At 47.7% G+C, this 18,329-nt stretch overlaps 1 protein-coding gene across 1 annotated transcript in view; it reads left to right on the top strand.

The window, feature by feature from the left end:
- The window catches only part of LOC126537569 (exosome complex component MTR3-like), a 37,736-nt gene extending 22,393 nt beyond the window's left edge, over positions 1-15,343 (top strand). The window contains exon 9 of the mRNA XM_050184683.3: positions 15,095-15,343. Coding sequence (XP_050040640.2) covers positions 15,095-15,235 — 141 coding nt within the window. The 3' untranslated portion in view covers positions 15,236-15,343. The remainder of the gene's footprint in view (positions 1-15,094) is intronic.
- The last annotated feature ends 2,986 nt before the right edge of the window (positions 15,344-18,329 follow it).

The following is an 18,329-nucleotide window of genomic DNA, read 5'->3' as shown; positions in this document are numbered from 1 at the left end:
CAGTGGTGCAGTAGCTGATTGTTGTGCAACCACAGAGGCTTATGTTTCCTAGCGTGTAGCACTTGAAACATATATACGAAAGACGCAAGACAGGAAAAAGACGCTATGTACACTGTCAGACATTTTGTGTGCCTGTTTGGCAGTTCAAGTGGAGTCCGTCTGGAAGCTAAAGGGTTGAACAAAGTTCTCGGGAGGTCCAGGCCGAGAGGGGCATGGCGTCATTGCACAGTGTGTACGAAACAATTTGACGCTGCCATCGTAGGTGTGGGTGTGTAGGTGAGGGGGTGGGGAATATTGCAATATCATTGGCAGGAGTAGGATACAGCACCTGCTTGATGGAACCTGATGGCTCCAAAAAGAGCTGTAAGCAGGCCAAACCAATCATGCTTGGCAGCCTGTTGTCTTTTCTTTGGTACTGAGTGGCCTTATCTTGTTGATGTCTGCTCGCACTGTGTGACATATCTTGGCAATCAAAGTTGAGGACGGCTGTCCGGTGGAGGCCTGGTGCGTGGAAGGGTCGTAATAAGTGGCGCTGAAGATTTTGAGGATGGCGTTGGCAGTCGACACATGACGCTGGCAGTGGCATTGCACAGCGAATATCTGTGCACGTTGAACTAGTCACAAGTGATTCACGTTGCTTGTCGGGCTCAAGTGCATGTACGACCTGGAGGACAGGCACAGGTGGCTGATTTGGAAGATCGTCAGGACTTATGTCTCAAGCTAACATGGTCAGCCCATCCACTCTGCATGTGTTAGTTATGGTCTGACTGTCATTGCTGTTACAAGGCGATAGCGTTGGTGGGCTGTGTGCGAGGCGTGTCACCGTGGCGAAGTGTGGTCAACTCTGGAAACTTAGATGGCTTTGGAGGTGGCAAGGACAGGACTGAGACACAGTCCTTGCTGACTGGTGTCTTGGAAGGCACTGCCAATCAGGTGGTGAACCCCTGGGGATAGCCAAAGGCAGTTCAAGAGCAGACCATGAGGAGTGAGTGCCACTTCGGAAGAACTTGACGTGGCTGGTGGAGGCAGAACCGTAGTATAGGACCAAGGTACATAGCATCATGAATGTGCTGCTAGGAGCAAGTGTAGGGGTACTGCTGGTTCAGGTAGGGTAAGCAAGAAGGCCTCAAGCATGTCTTTCCGACTGCTTCGAGTGCCTCCAGAGCCAGGAGGCAGGATATCGGAAGCATGGAGCAGGAGGAATCATAGCTAATGTAATGATCTGCATTTCTAGCTGTGTCCAATTTTACGGACTTTTTGACATGACAGAAGGTCCTTTGGCTCCTCGTGCAGCACTCTTGCGAAGGAAATAGACTTGCAGCCGAAGCATATTACCCCTTTGAATCACACACTAGCCGAATCTAGCTGTCACACACCGATTTGGTCTGGCCACCCTGGCTATGTTCATCGCCGCACTTTCGCCTCCGGCGGAGTTTCCGGAGCGGCACCATTTCGTTTGTTTGCGCAGGCCACGTTTTGGGTAGCGTGGTGTGTGGTTGTGCTGTTGGGTCAAGTGTGCTCTGCGACGCTAGGCCTAGGTGCTTCGACACTCGTCAGCGAACTCCACTGTTCGCAACTTGAGGATTTCGCTTGATTTCGATGGCCCCCACTTCGTCCTCGTTGTCCTCGCAGATGGCATCGAAGCGCGGAAAGCAGTACCGTCAGTTAACGATAGAGAAGAAAGCCTGATGGAGAAGAACTGACTGACGAGGAAATAGTCTGTCAGGTTGTGGGGGATACAGAAGACTCCAATGTTGAAAATGAGGAGCCAATGCCTGCGCAGCCTACAAGTGCCGAGTTGACGTGAGCACTGTTGACTCTTTCATCAGTGTACAGTGCTGACATGACGCTTGCTCAGATCGAGGCGAATATGATCGCATGCAACCGGAACGCTGTCCAAACAACAATCAATAAGTTCTTCAAGCCACTGCAGCAATAACACTGGCTGCCCGACGATGCACATGTACATAATAAACCGGCAGTCGGCTGCATACAGTTTTTGAACTCCTGTTTTTATTGCCACTTCGCTGATGCTTTGGCAGTGTTTCGGAAGCCTGGTACTTTGCCCTTTACCCTCTAGATCCAAGAAAAAAAGGGGCGTTTTCTTGCATGCATTAATTTTTTTCGGACTGCCTGAATTTTCTGACGTTTTTACGTTCCCTAGAGGGTCCGAAAAATCATTCGTTGACTGTATTGGGATATAAAACTGAATCAGTTGGTATGTTTTCATGTATTTAGTGCAGCGCTTACAATGGGACGAAGGACAAAGAAGGTACACACAGGACATGCGCTGTTCGAAAAGTTGTAACACTGAAAAGAGCTCCGTGTACAAGTAATAAACTGCATTAGGATAGAAAACTGAACGTGTTGATATGCTTTCATGATGTCGGTTGTGCAGTGCTCACAATTGGAAAGAAGGGCGAAGAAGGTACACGCAGGACATGCACTGCCCTGTGTGTGCACCTTCTTTGCTCTATGTTTAGTTGTGAGTACTGCACACACTACATACATCATGAAGAATGATACACCAGGTAGCGTTGGCTGCAGCAAGCTGGTTCCATTGTGTTGCCGAATACTCTAGCGCTTGTGAGGCCCTTCTGCTTTGCTAGATGGCGACACTAGATTGTTACACCAGTACATAAGGTATCCCCTATTTCAGCATGCCGCTCTTTTTTTTTAAGCATAATTTGCACTGATGTAAGTAAAAGTTCCTTCTACTGGACAAAAGTTGTAGTTCCTGCAGCCAACCACTCTTGAACTCTTCCCGTTGCCGCTTTCGCATTGTAGTAGTCAACGATGCCTTTGTGGCACTAGCGCAGGAACATGCCAATATATTTTCTACCTATTCTGCTGCAAGTAAGCGAGCTTGCGTTCACAAGGGCATGTTATGCAGCAGACATGCTATACGTGGGTCAGAGCACCGCAGCCAACTCAGTGAGACCTGTAGCAGAGTCCGCACCGCCCACAAACTTCCCACTCTCGTCCTGCGCTCGGCCACACCTCTACCCTTCATGACGGTGGCAGGAAGCCAATGTGAAAACAGGATTGTTATCGCTATACAAGAGGTCTATAGCCATAAATGCAGCTTGTCAGGATCGTCAACTTGTCGTCAAATGCTGACTGTAATGATCACACTGTACAAGTGCCACTGTATGATGATGCTGTGCCTGTAAGCAAGCACAAGCCGGCAGTTGCACTGTTTGCCAACGACCCCTCGCGTGACATTACGCACATGCCAGAGAAAGCACAGCTGTCAAGGCTTCACAAAAAAGCAATGAAACTGTTCTGGGGGGAGGCTGCCGTAGGAAGTGCACCTGCATGCGGCGTTCACCGCGCCTAGGGCAGGGATATCCTGAAGGAGCATTTTGTGAGGCTGCAAGTTTTTGGATAAATTATGCTTTCCTTTATGCTTGTATGTTGCGGTGATTAAGTTTATTAAATGTTATTTCATTCCATGTGTTGCTTTTTTCTGCTTGTAAGAGGGTGCTTTTGTACCCTTCTCTACTCTTCTATGAATTCTCTAAAGGAAGTGGCTTCATAGAAGTTATAGCAAGTTAAACGTAATAGTTCCGTCTCATTTTCCCTTAATTACTTCTCTCTACCTTGTGGGTTTTCGCAGAACTATTCCATCAAACTCTTGCCTTTGCTTCGAGTTGATTAATTCGACTTCGCCCTGCTATCTGCTAGCCACCTGGTTAGCTCAGATGGTAGAACAGCTGCCCCTGAAAGGAGGTGGTCCCGGGTTCGAGTCCCGGACCAGGCGAATTTTTATTCAACGACGAGGATTTTTCTTTCGAGTAACCCATATGGGTTTCCTTTGTAGCTATTGCTACGATTGGGTGGATTGGGTGGACCACCGTGAAACATCACGTTCGCACTTGCCTCGACTTTTATTAATTTATTTATTTAACTTTATTTTCTACAGTGACGCTGTTTATGTCTGGGCTTTTGTGCATTTTTGTTCTGCATCAACAAAAACTATCATCGTCAGCATGGCTCATACCTCCTAAGCAAGCAAAAATGTAATGACTCGCACGGAAGCTGCAGCTTGCAACCTCTGGCACGATTACCATGACTTAGGCCTCACGCTTATCACGGATCCCTCTTTTCCCACACGCCTCGATACCTCCACTACCCGGGACTCTACCCCAGACCTCACCTTCATCAAACATATCAACAGTGCACACTGGACCAATATCCAGCAAGATCTGGGCAGCGACCATTATATCCTTACTATCTCTTTACCCCAACTCACTACCGCCCCTGCCCCCACTAAAGAAATCACCATTACCGACTGGGACATTTTTCGTAAGATACGCATTGGTGCTACCTCAGCACAAGGCATTGCCGACATTAACACCTGGATGCAAGCGCTATGCACTGACATTCAAACAGCCTCTCGGGTGGTAACTACAGATGCCCCAGTTGAACGCATGGATAGCCGCCTCGCCCATCTTTTGGAGGCTCTTCATCCTAGCTCGATGGAAGGGGTAGTGCCTAAGCCGTCGCCTCAGAAGTAATATCTCGAAACTCAATACAGCTATCGAGGAGTATTGTCAAACCCTCAGTCGGCAACAATGGACTGAGCTGTGTGACACGGATGGACAACTTCATCGCTCATCCTCGTGGAAACTCCTCGAACATCTGCTTGACAATACCACCACCCGCACTGCCCAACAGGATCAGCTGCAGAAACTCCTTTATACGGAGACCCTTAAGCTAGGTCCACAACAGATGCTTGACTACCTCTGTATCAGATATATCTCCAGGGGACAAGTCAGTCCACACAGCAATTACATCGGTAATCCCAACCGTACACTAGACACAGTTTCCAACGTATCTGAAATACGTGCTGTTCTTTGCAAGCTTAACAGTTGTTCTGCTGCAGGTCCAGACGGGGTCACTAACAAAACCCTTCGTAATCTCGATGACGAGTCCGTGTCCCATCTGACTGACTGCATCAACAATTGCTGGCGCAATGGCACCCTCCCAGCTGCCAGGAAAACTGCCAACATTATCCTAATCCCAAAGCCTGGCAAACCATCTAGCCTCAACAACCTAAGGCCCATCTCCCTCACTTCATGCTTAGGCAAGGTGATGGAACACGCCTTCTTAGCACGCATCAACACTCACCCTCGAAGGCAACTCTCTCTATCCCCACACCATCATTGGATTTCGCCTTCACCTTTCTACTCAAGATGCTACGCTGCCGCTCAAACATCAAGTGCTAAACGACCATTCCCGTAACATGAAAGCCATCCTCAGACTTGACCTCACTCAAGCCTTTGACAGCATTTCCCATGCAGCTATGCTTGACCAGGTCTCCACCTGGGAGAGCAAGCCTACAATTACATCCGTGACTTTCTTTGCAATCGCATGGCCACCCTCTCGGCCGGGGATTTACGATCAGACTAACTTCCCGTTGGCAGCAAAGGCACCCCGCAAGGTTCAGTTGTCTCTCCCATGCTCTTTAACTTAGTCACGATTGGCCTTGCCCAGCAACTACAATGAGTCAACAATATCAACCATACCATCTACGCCGACGACATCACCATCTGGGCGTACCGAGGCAGTGATGGTCAAGTAGAGTCAGCCCTCCAAACGGCGATTGACACGGTTGAAGCCTATCTCCAAGGAACCGGACTGCGCTGTTCGCCGGCTAAATCGGAGCTTCTTCTCTACAAGCCCATTCAGCGGGGTCGCCCTCTCAAACACCAATCTGATCACCGACCCTGTGATGCCATCACCCTATGCCTTCAGGATGGCAGTCCTATCCCACCTGTCCCTAGTATCCAGTTCCTCAGTCTCACCATCTCTACCAACGGCTTCAACGCCTTAGCTCTCAACAAGATCTGTGCCCGATCTCAAAACACCCTACGCCTTAAACGTGTCTCTAACCGACGAGGGGGACTCAAAGAAGAAAGCCTTCTCCGCCTCAACCAGTCGTTTGTCATATGTCACATTACCTACGTTGCTGTGTACCTCAATTGGTACCGGGCTGAGCAAAACAAGCTCGACACCCTCATACGAGGGGTCGGCAAGCAAGCACTTGGCCTCTCGCATTACACCAGCACTGAATTCTTCAACCAACTGGGAGTTCACAACACCCTTGCTGAACTCATTGAAGCCCAACAACGCTCTCAGCTTGAATGGCTCATCCTCACTGAAACGCTTTATTCTATCCACACTTGGCTTCACCTACCATCAGCAACAGGGCCCCAAACAACTGACCCCAACTGACATCCATAGCTGGATCTACACAGACCTTATCCCTAGGAACATGCACCCTAAATATAACAGAGCCCGGTGCCAAGCTCGGGCCGGAGCTATCATAAAAGCCCTTGCTCATGTACCTGGTGTCACATTTGTTGATGCAGCCCAATATTCCCATGGCACACGATTTGTGGCCGTCGCCACACACAATGAAGTCCTACACCACGCCTCCAGCATCACTGCCCACTGCCGAGATGGCTGAAGAAGTGGCCATTGCCCTGGCCGCTCTAGATCCCACCTGTCACACCATCGTGTGTAACTCTCGCTCAGCCGTCACTAACTTCAGCAAAGGCCGTATTTCTCCCCAAGCTCTTCACATCCTCTGTCAGGCACCACACTCTAAAGACAGCCTGATCTCCCTGACATGGATCCCGGCCCATGCAGGCACTGTCCACCCACACCTCCATAATCTCAACGAGGTCACCCACTCCATTGCGCGAGGCCTAGTGAACCGCGCCGGAGTAACAGGACAAGAGTTGGACACCAGGGACAATTTGACCACTCATAATGATCTCGTTAAGGCCTTTTACCTCACTCGACGAACCTTCCCCCCGCCTCACCCCAAGTTCAGCGGGGCACAGGCTACCACCCTGCGTCTGCTACAAACAAACACTACCCTTCATACGCCCGCCTCCACCTTATATTCCCAGACGTTTACACTACCCCCAACTGCCGGTGCTGTGGCATTCACCCGGCTACGCTTCCGCATATGCTGTGAGAGTTCCCAGCACAGTACACACACACTAACACCACGCCCTCTCGTCGAGGCGGCATGAGGCTCTGCGGAGCTCCGCCCTCGACGACCAAACCTGGGCGACCCAGCATGCCCGGGAGGTGGCGGCGAGGCAAGCCCTCAACGTTACCTCATGGGAGGCTTAGGCCCGGCTATTATAAAGTGCTGGTTCTACAGTAAAAGTTCATTCCTCCCCATTCCTCTCATAATGCAGAGGCTATATACAGGTTGTCCCACATAACTTGAGCCAAAGTTTAAAAAATGAAAGGCACTCCGGACGTGAGTTGAACCGAATGCATAATGTTGGCACTGGCCTAGAGTTACTCAGGTTATACTTTATTTTCCCCTTAACTAAAGGATTAGTTATGTTTAATTAATCAACTTTTTAATTATTGGCTGCAGACCCCAAGTGTGATACGCAAAGTTGTAGAGCAGCTTCAGAAACCTCGCAATAAATCGTTTCAAACACAATATATCTCACGTGGTCCTTTTTTCCGCGTTTCAAAGAAAGCCCGCCAAATATGGAAAAATATCATGTGATGGGGCACTTGCGCACTGCTGTTATTGTACTGCTCTCAACCGTGGACAACGCTATGTGTGTGTATATATATATATATATATATATATATATATATATAATCGTCCATGCAAATGTATATAAATAAATATGTGTTCATACCTTTCATCATGATGATCATCAATGATCAAGACAATAAATGTGTTCATACCTTTGTTCAAAATTCTGTGTCACCTCTGTGCCGTGTGCTAAACAGCTTCATTGGTCATCCAGCTTCACAGAGTGGAATGGCTCATGTTTTTTTCTACATTCTGCCCCATCCAAGAAGCAGTAGGTATCTTCAGTTGATGCAGCATTTAAACGAGTTGCTGGAGACTTTGCCACCTTAATTTTGATGCAACAAGCCTCCAACAACCTATTGTGGCAGGGATATGCTAGCAGTACTCGAGTAAGTGGCCAAAAACGTGAACTTCTGCCGTCTGGCAGAAGCTATTAAGATATGATGACATAGCGCATTTTCCATCGTTCCCATCATTTTTGCAGGTTATCAATATGCTTTTGATGGTACTGAAGCTTTTGGGTACGATCTCTTCGAGTAGCCTGCAGCCTGTTCCGCGTGCTGCAATAAGTGGGGTCAAGATTGGCAAGAACTGATTTCTCAAGCAGAAAGTGGGCTGGGCATACTGAGAGCTGTTCTCCTACTTGTAAATAAGCCTAGGTCAAAAATCCGGGAATCGGGCGTAGCCTTCACTTTTAGGCATAGGGTGTCTTCATCTGTGTCTTTTCCTCCGAGTTGAATCCTGACACATTGCGAAAGCTTGGTCGTGCGACACTGTGCGCCTTCAGCTTCAGAGCACCACTCCATCACGGTTGCTTCCAGTTCCTTCCGTCTTTCAACATCCCACGAGATTTCCAAGTGCCATAACCTTTGCAATAGAGCCTTAAAAGTCAGGAAAAGGCGAGAGAATGCGAAGAAGGTCGAATAACTCTAATTATGTTCTTAGTACGGTGGGCTTCGTGTCCATCTTGATCGAACTAGAAACTGCATGATTGACTGTGTAGAATATTCCAAGTAGTTGTCTTTGGTGTTCCGACGTATATCCAGGACTGCTGCTGAACTGCTTTTTAGTCCTAGTCATTCTTCTTTGTCCTTGGTATCAGCATTTATGGCTATTGTAAACCGTCGAATACAGAGAAAAACTTGAACTTGTTGCCATATTAGGTTTGTCACATTTTTCAACCATTCCCTGAGTGACAGATATCCTTTCACATGCGATGATAGGTCAAGCATAACTCACAGCTTTGTCGTCTGAGAGTTTTCTCGCATAATTTCGTGATGTGGCATGTAGTATAGTCCATCATAGTCAGAAGTCACATCGGGCAAAACTTTGGCATGCTCCGACTGCAAGGATTGCCCTGCGCTGTCATATTGCTACGGAACAGTCGCCACAGTGTGGTTGCACTAAGGACGACGAAGACGACGTGTGTGCCGGTTTTGATATAGCATCGCCATTTTGGCCTCCGTGAGCTTACCTGTAAATAAATTGTAAATAGTATTCAGCTTCAGCTTCACGTAACATTAATTTGGTGGAGGTGGACGTTCCCCGTACCCGTCATGGAGCTTCGCAGTGGTCGCAACGGCGACAATGCAACTTCGGCTCCTGCTTGCGCCACTTCATCTACGCAAGCATCTCCGCCTGCAGCCCCGACCTACGTCACCGTTTCCCCACCTCGGGATCCTGGTGTTTTCAACGGAGTCGGCAGTCCTGATGTTGACGACTGGCTCCGCTTATACGAACGTGTCAGCACCAGTCACAGGTGGGATCCGACTATTATGCTTGCCAACGTACTTTTCTACCTCGATGGAGCTCCATTGGCGTGGTTCCAGACTCACGAAGAGGAGATCTCGAGCTGGGATCTCTTCAAAGACAAGCTACGTGACCTTTTTGGCAATCCGTTTGGTCGACAAGTCAACGCCAAGAAAGCCCTTGCCACACGTGTACAGACGTCGACCGAGTCCTACGTGTCGTACATTCTCGACGTGTTGGCCCATCACGCGACTTCCCAACACAGCTGCTACGTCACCCTGTGACGACCTCTTCCACCAGCCGTCGCGATGTGACAACTTGACCCGTATCATTCGTTGTGAGGTCGAAGCGGCACAACCGGCGGCCCCTTCATTCCCGTTACCTGATCATTCTCCGGTGGCAATCTCCTTGATCCAGGCCGTCGTCCGTCAAGAGTTGTCCAACGTCGGCGTGCAATCCATTCGTTTCGTACGCTCGGAACCTTTGTCTCCACCATGTCCCCACCGCGCTCTTCTTACTCCTCTTATGGACAGCGCAACCCCTCCGAATGGCAAACCGTGGACGACAAGCCGATTTGTTTTAACTGCCGACGCATTGGACATGTCGCTTGCCACTGCCGCAGCCGCTGGACTTCTCTGACGCGCTATTATCCTGATTACGCCCCTCTAGCGCATCCTTTTCCTTCGCCCCTTCTATGCCCGCTCCATCATCTGACCCTGCGACACCTTTGACACGACCCCGCTACTCCCGCTCGCCTTCTCCCTCCCACCGCCAATCTCGCTCGCCCCCGTCGCGCCGTGCTCCTTCTCCGACCTACTCGCCGCACCCCCGACTGGAAAACTAGACAGTGCAGCTCCTGGAGGTGAAGCTGCATTGACGACATTGGCACGAAATCCTCGCTTCACCTTACCCACGAATAAGAATCTTTTGGACGTTCTCGTCGACAATGTTCCTGTGTGCGCGTTGATTGACACCGGGGCGCATGTGTCCATTATGAGTGCTGTTCTTCGCCGTCGGCTCAAGAAAGTTCTGACGCCTGCCCCGAACCGAGTTGTCCAGCAACTTCACGATGCTCCCTTGGCTGGACACTTGGGCGTCTCACGCACATACGACCGTGTACGCCGTCAATTCTTTTGGCCGGGTCTCGCTCGCTCCGTGCCGCCCTACGTTGCCGCTTGTGAGCCCTGTCAGCGGCGGAAGAAGCCCTCCACACCTCCAGCTGGATGTCTCCAGCCGATCGACATCCCACCCGAACCCTTTTTCCGTGTTGGTCTAGACCTTCTTAGACCATTTCCTCTCTCGGGCTCCGGAAATAAATGGGCCGCCGTCGCTACCGATTATGCTACGCGGTACGCAATCACCAGAGCCCTCCCTTCAAGTTGCGCTACTGACATTGCGGACTTTCTGCTCTATGACATCATTTTAATGCACGGTTCTCCGCGCCAATTACTCACTGATTGTGGCCACAGCTTTCTGTCGGCAGTCGTCGAGGACATCCTCCGCTCCTGCTCGACAAAGCACAAGTTCAGCACGTCCTACCACCCCCAGACCAACGTCCTCGCGGAGCGCCTCAACCGGACCATCACCGACATGCTTTCCAAGTACGTTGCGACCGACCACCACGACTGGGATCTTCACTTACCATATACGACGTTCGCATATAATTCATCGTGTCACGACACCGCCGGCTATTCACCATTCTATCTCCTATATGGCCGAGAACCTGTGTTGCCCTTGGACACTTTGCTGCCCTCGGCCACACGTTCCACCACTGAATACGGCCGCAACGCGATCGCACACGCCGACCACGCGCGCCAGCTCGCCTGCTCCCATCTCGAGGCCTCACAGGAGCATCAGAGATGCCTCTATGATTGCCACCATCGTGACGTGCACTTTTCTCCGGGTTCTCTGGTGCTTCTTTGGTCACCCGTTCGCCATGTGGGCCTTTCCGAAAAGCTGCTGTCGCGCTACACTGGCCCTTACCGTGTGGTACGACAAGTGACTGATGTCACGTATGAAATAATCCCCGCCGATCTCTCAGCATCATCATCAGCTGCAAGTGACATCGTTCACGTGGCAAGACTAAAACCCTACCACACACCTTTCACCGCGGATGTGTAGGTTAAGCACCGGGACAGTGCTTCTACAGCCGGGGGTGATGTTACGGAACAGGCGCCACAGTGTGGCTGCACTGAGGACGACGAAGACGACGTGTGTGCTGGTTTTGATATAGCGTCGCCATTTTGGCCTCCGTGAGCTTATCTGTAAATAAATTGTAAATAGTATTCGGCTTCAGCTTCATGTAACAATATTTCTCTGTCAGACCGTCATACTGAGAGAGCCTTTTGATTAGCTTTTGAAGATGGCTGACATTTGTATCATGGTTGTCCCAAAAAGGATGTTTCAAGTAATCTTTCTATGGCAGCGCCACCATGTTTCTACCACTAGACTCTTTGGCCTTCTCCTTGAAATGTGTGAAGTTCTTATCACAGGAACGTTTGCTCGAGTCAGTGAGGCCCATAGACTATTTTCCAGAAAGACTGCAGGATTTTTGCTGCGGATTCTTCTTCTGTAGCATCCACTTGTAAGACGCTGATGATGAGATGAGTGCCACAGTCCAAAAGAATGTTTTAACAGACTGGTCCATCGATTGTCCAGCCAAATATAATTTCAATCGTGATGAGGCCTGGCACATCTTGGCAGTGAATGACTTCACCTTTGTCAACTTGCCGTAGGTAGTGGGAACCTATTAGCAAGCCAATCACCGAGTCCAAGGTATCTTCAGAAACTAAGTTATCGTTCGCCGGTAGCTTGCCTTGAGTTCTCAAAGCTTGCACAGATGTGTTGTCCACCGTGACACAGCTACATCTTGGCTGATGGCAGGCACAATTTCAGCTTCTATACTGAAAATGACATTGCTATACTGATTTCGAAGTGGCGCTTCTACCACTCTGTGCTTTTCCACTACTGAGGGGCAAGTACTTCTGAAGGTGTTTAGCACTAGTGCCGTCTCTCTAACCATCTTTAGTTTGAGCTTCAGGGCCGTGTTTCCTTGTATTGAAGACCTTTGGCTACTTCCATCCACAATGTCACGGACAAACTGTGTGAAGAATATCTGGAGATACGCTACATTGTCTTTAATGCATTAGTTGGTGGGCGATGCATCTTCACAGGAGAAAAAAGTCGTAAAAGAAACGCACTGTGCTGCTTCCAGATGGTATTGTTGTTGTCATAGTCGTCATTGTCCTCTCGTAAGTGGGGTCACGCATACTTGACGCATGTCTTCCGCGGCAAGAATAGTAGGTGAGCTTGACTCTCAACCTTTCGCTCGATGACCTCCTGATGTGCAACACAATCATCATTTGTGTATGTTAGCTGCTCTCTTTTGACAGCAAAAGGTATATCTGCATTGCAGCTGCACGTCCCATGTTGAAGAGTGTGACAGAAGAAATATTCCAATCTTGCAGCAGATGTAGCGTGGAAAACGGATGCCATAGGGGTACCGCTAAATCGCCTGTTCTTACACTCATCTACGATGGGTTGCTGAGATGGTGATGTGCATTGTTCTCAGCTTTCCAGTTCCACTCGTATAAACTGGAGCAGATCGTTCATTTCAGCGTCTGACGTAACTGCTTGTGCAACCGACTCAGAGGCTAGTGCAAAGGGACTTTCAAATGACTGTGACTTTAAAGCGTGGCATCGTTTTTCTCGTGTAGAAATAAGAATGACCTTGTGAGGTAGAGACTGTTATGGGATGTTCATGAGCATCACTGAGAATTTCGGAGATGGCATGTTATGTGCACCCAGACAGTGGATGTTTAGCTGTGTCACGTCACATAACCTTCGATGATGAGTTATGTCGTTGGCCAAGTTTAAGCTCGAAAGTTGTCGCAGTGCCATCAAATGGTACTGAAAAATCCTTGTTCGATTGCCGAACCTTTCCTTTAACAGCGCGATGGCATGCACGTAATGATTCAGACGGGGGCAAACCAGAGATAGCTGCTGCTGCATTACCAGCCAGGAAACTTTTGAGGTAATAAAATTTAGTGGAACGTGTCAAATCGTTGTGGAGGTGAATGGTCTGTTCAGGTTGTTCCCAGAAGCCTGTCCACTCATTGATGTCCCCTCGAACGTTGAAATTATGCAGATGTGGCAATCGGGGACCCACAAATCTGGCTGCAGTCTCATGTCTAGTGGGCGATATGGCAATGCCTTCTGCACTCGAAGCTTGGGATTGTATGCATTGTGCTCGTTCTATCTGAGTGATCCGGCAACGAAGCTCAGCAAGCTTGCTAATTGCTTGATCACTATATTTCGCTGCAGCAATATACTCCTGTTCGAAAGGAACATATTCCTCAAATAGGGCATTCATCTGCAAAAGCTCGTCGTTGCTCGCGGACAGACGATTTTTAACAGCTGAGAGTTTTGAAGTCTCGGTGTTGGAAGAATCAAGCGAGGATTGGGCTGCCTGAATGATCTTAGTGTTCTGGGCCTATCTGGATAGTGTCGAAGCTGGCTGATTTCCTTGCACCTGCGCCAATCTTCACATCCACTATCAGTCAATTCCTTGCTGCCCGCAACGCGAAACGAGCGTAGAGTCTGGTCAGGCATGCAAAGAACAGGGACAGGTCCGCACATGGGTTTCCAGCACCAAATATAGATGCTTAAAAGGCAACAGGCTAGAAAAACTCAGATGGGAGCCATGGTGTAGTGGTGTAGCACCTACGTATTCCAACGTCTTCTTTCTTTTCTTTGTGCCTACACTGGCTGGCCGCATTTATTTAACTTAATCTTTTTCTACATTTGGCTCACATGTTCACAGCAGCCTCTACAACAAATTCACATTCAGATTTATTGCAGTAATGATGTACTTTTTAACAGGTACAGAATAATTAGCACGATAGGGTGTCCCAAAGTTAAGGTCGAGGGAATACCCTACGCCCTATGCAGTGTTTTCTTTCTATGTTCAAAAAGTATTTCAGGCCTCTTTAAGCCTGTATTTTTTGTTGATTTTGCTCAAATGGAACTGGTGAGTTCTCAACCTTTTGTTATTGCCCCCGAAAGGGTTGTCGTATGCAACTTAACACTGTTTTGAGGTAATGACTGAGTAAGTGAAAGAACTTTATTTTGGTACAGAGAAGACGCAGGGGAGACCCTACGCAACCTGCATAATCCATTGTAGGGACCGCCAAGCCGAGCTTGACGGCCTGATCGCGGGCACTCTGGACAGCCAGGGTTTGCTCGTTGAATGCGGGGCTGCCCAAGAGCGCAGCCTACCTATCCTCGCTGAAGGCTTTGCACTCCCACAGCACATGGTCCAATGTTGCCATTAGTCCACAGACAGGGCAGTCTGCACTGGGGTACCTTTCAAGGTATATAGCATGGAGCAAGGTTATGCAAGGTTATGGTTATGGTGCAAGGTTATAGCAAGGTTATGGTACACACGGGCTTGTAAAAGTCGAAGGGTCACCGCCCACGTCCTGCATAAGGTAAGATGCAGGAGGGGGAATACCCTTCTCGACAGATAGTAGTGCTTGGTGATCTCATTGAACGTGAGCAAGGGTTCCCTGCAGGACAAAGGGACTGCGGAGACAGCACATTCAGTGAGTCCTTGCGGGGCTTCTGATTCACCCATTTCTTTTGGCCCTTAACTATCCAGCATATTGCCTCTGGAAGTTTGAAACATGCATTATCTTGTACACCGTGACAAACAAAAACACTTGCTGTGATTTACAGTAGTCCTCATATTTCCCATTCTTGCAGGACATGAAAGCCTTAATTGCTGCATGTCATCAAATTTACCCTCTCGTCCAAGACGTTCTGCTGAAAGAAGTGGAGGAGAAGCTGAATGGAGAAATGAAGAAGCTGGAATTGTCAGTGGAAGAGGATGGTGTTACAGCGTGACATGAGAGAAAAATTTGGACTCCTCACTAGAGCGTGTGAATTACAGAAGCCATGCTCATTTTACTGTACATAATCCATAAATACAGAAGTGTCTTCATCGCTGGTTCATTAACTGACCATGTTTGTATAGATGCTGTTTTAGACATTGAGGTGGTGTCAACGTACCACTTTCTTTTGAACTCTTCAGAATGTCTTTGAATGCATGCATCGGCGATTTTCATTTATGAAGAACACTGAATGCATTTAGTGATACAGTTGATATCTATTAATTTGGCTTTGTTGAAACACGAAAACCACTTTGAATTGCCTTATTTTAATCAAAATAAGAATTAAAATATTTGCAGCAAGATAAGCTTTGTTACTTCAATATATCTTGTGATGGGGCTGGTAACTTGTGCTTGAAAGTGAGTATTGTACAGCCTTTCGATGTACTTTTGGTAACAAATGAAATCCGAACAAATTAGGGCTCTCTACATATAATGTGTCCTTTCATTCCCAATTTCACCACTTCGATTGATGGCATGATTTTGGCTTGTGTGATTAGTTTGGTTCTACACCACTTTTGCTGCAAGATACACAGTAGTACATAATCATACTCCAAATTTATTGCTTATAGAAGGCATTCTATCGTAACTGCTTTGTGCTGTTAATGACGGTTGTGCCGGGCTCACACCGTACTGTGATGAATTAATGAACAAACAGGATCAGCACATTTCCTAGCCCATAAGTAGGGGTGTGCGAATATTATAAACTTTCTATTAACAAACTGAATAGTGGCTTATTCGATTTTGTCTTTGAATCAAATGGTCACTATTCGTGAATGCGAATATTTTTCTAATACTTTTCAAATACTTCAGAACGTCAACTGTGCCCAAATAAACATATAATTGTAGTGAAAGTACGGTAAACTTTGACCCCCACGGGCATAGTATAAACATACAAAATAAAAACTTTTGCAGTAGAGCAGGCTACGCCACTTAGGTAACCATACTTTACTGTCTCTACAGCGACCATACGCACTCTCTGAAGAGCCCTGTGCATGCAAAGAAATACTTCTTTGCTCCTGATGCTGAATTTGTGCTTTTAATAAAGAACGCTTCATAATGTATTCTGTAATGACAGAAACTTTCTAACTGGGATGTGAACATAATTTTATGGTGATTGTCATAACGGCTGTTCATTATGCGAAATCTATTTAAGAAGTATATGATATTCGATACCGCTTCAAAAATCAAAAGCACACCCCTACCCATAACAATGGCTTGCAGCAAAAGAAATGTTGCCTTATTTCCCTCAAATCAATTGTATTGCAAGAAATTATAAAGCATACTGTTATCTTCTAGTGAGTTGTCATCGGTGACTTCAGCGTGCAGTGCACCATCCACTCTGGGAAAGTTCAAATATTGATGCAAAAGCTTGGTATCCTTCACTTCTGAAAATGAACTCTAGTTCTTTGCTTTTATGGCAATTCTACGTTTTAACCTGGGTCACCATACAGCAGCTGCCTTGGCTTGTCTTTTATCTCCTGAAGTAAAGAGAGCCAAGTTGAATGATTCACAAATATCGATTTTTCATCATAGCACCCGTTTGTATTGATTAGCAGTACGGGAAATGTTCGAGGGGATCATCTTTGCATGTTCGGAGAGGTATCAGGAGTATGACGATGTCAACCCAGAGGTCATGGATGGATGCTGGCAAGGCTGCTCATCGGTTAATAATGTTGGTGCTCGGCACCAAAAAGGCTCAAGTGTTTTAGTGCTGCCTTACTTGATGTCAAAGGGACATTTATCAGTGTTACACATGAAGCCATCCTTGTATTTTTTTTTTTTTGAAGCAGCAGGCATTGGGCGGCCATACGTTTCGGTGGATATGCAGGTACCTGTAACTTTTCATAAGGAGCACAGAGCAGTGGCGTAACCAGAAATTTATTTCAGAAGGGTGGAGGCTTCTCCTCTACTGACTATCCCTCCTCCTCTTAGATCACCCCTCTCTCTCTCTCTCCATATATATATATATATATATATATATATATATATATATAATGTTTTGCAAAGTTGTTTCGGCAAGGTAAAAATGTGCATCCTCATTAAAGTATTCTTGTCTGGTGAGTGCTAGGAGGTTGTACACCATGCAAAGACACTCCTAGCACTCCCCGGGCAAGAATGCTTTAATGAGGATGCACATTTTTGCCTTGCCGAAACAACTTTGCTTCTGACAAAAGTTTATCATTGGCAAGGCGTGCAGCCACTTCATATAAAATTGTGCTATCATCCTTATGCTAATTTTTAATATGATCATTAAAGAATGAAAGAAAATTTCGTTTGCGAATTGATGCATTTATATCATGTATGCCAATGACTTAGCTGGTGCAGACTTGGAAAAACGAACAACGCTAAACATGGGGCCAAACAAAAACAAGACAGAGCACTGTCGTGTGGTTTTTTGTTTGCAGGCCAGATTAGTTGCAGGCCAGGTAATAGTGGATATTAACCCTTGTTTTCCAGCCAGATCTCGTGAGTGGTACAGCCACAGCTACATACGTAAGAGGGCTGTGTAAGAGCTGGAGTCGGGCATGTCAAAAGTAACTGGCCCGTGCGTCCTCCGACTTATCCGCGCTAAGGATGTTGTTGAAGGGAGGAACTTCTCATCGAGAACGAGGAGTGTGGGATTTATTTACAATATCTACATGAAGGGTGAAGAACGTCGCATTTCTTCAGTCTATAGCATGACTGAAAACGAAGTAGTCGGGAGCCGAAAAATGGCTGCTTAAGACCCCCTCTCCTCCCTAGATCCCTAGACCAGGGAAACTGCCGTCCAACCTCTGTCCACTCGGAGCGTCCAAAGTTGTCGAAGGACCCGCCTTTGAGTGCGAGGGTTCACACACTCACTCCCACAAATTTGTTTCACTGAACACACCGAAAGGAGCGGGGCCTCGTAGACAGGGTTTGTGACGCTTGACTCAAGCTGGTGCATCTTGGTTTCTGGTATGACACTGCAGTTAGCTGGGACGTTTGTCAAACGACTGGCGTAATGCCGTAGAACACCTTTTTCAAGTTTTCTTGCTCCAATTGGTCCGTGAAGGCGATAGCGAACC

This window comes from Dermacentor andersoni, chromosome 4 (genome assembly GCF_023375885.2).
Source record: "Dermacentor andersoni chromosome 4, qqDerAnde1_hic_scaffold, whole genome shotgun sequence".
Taxonomy (NCBI): domain Eukaryota; kingdom Metazoa; phylum Arthropoda; class Arachnida; order Ixodida; family Ixodidae; genus Dermacentor; species Dermacentor andersoni.
The sequence above is the reverse complement of the archived record's forward strand: the minus strand, read 5'-3'. Positions and strand labels throughout refer to the sequence as shown.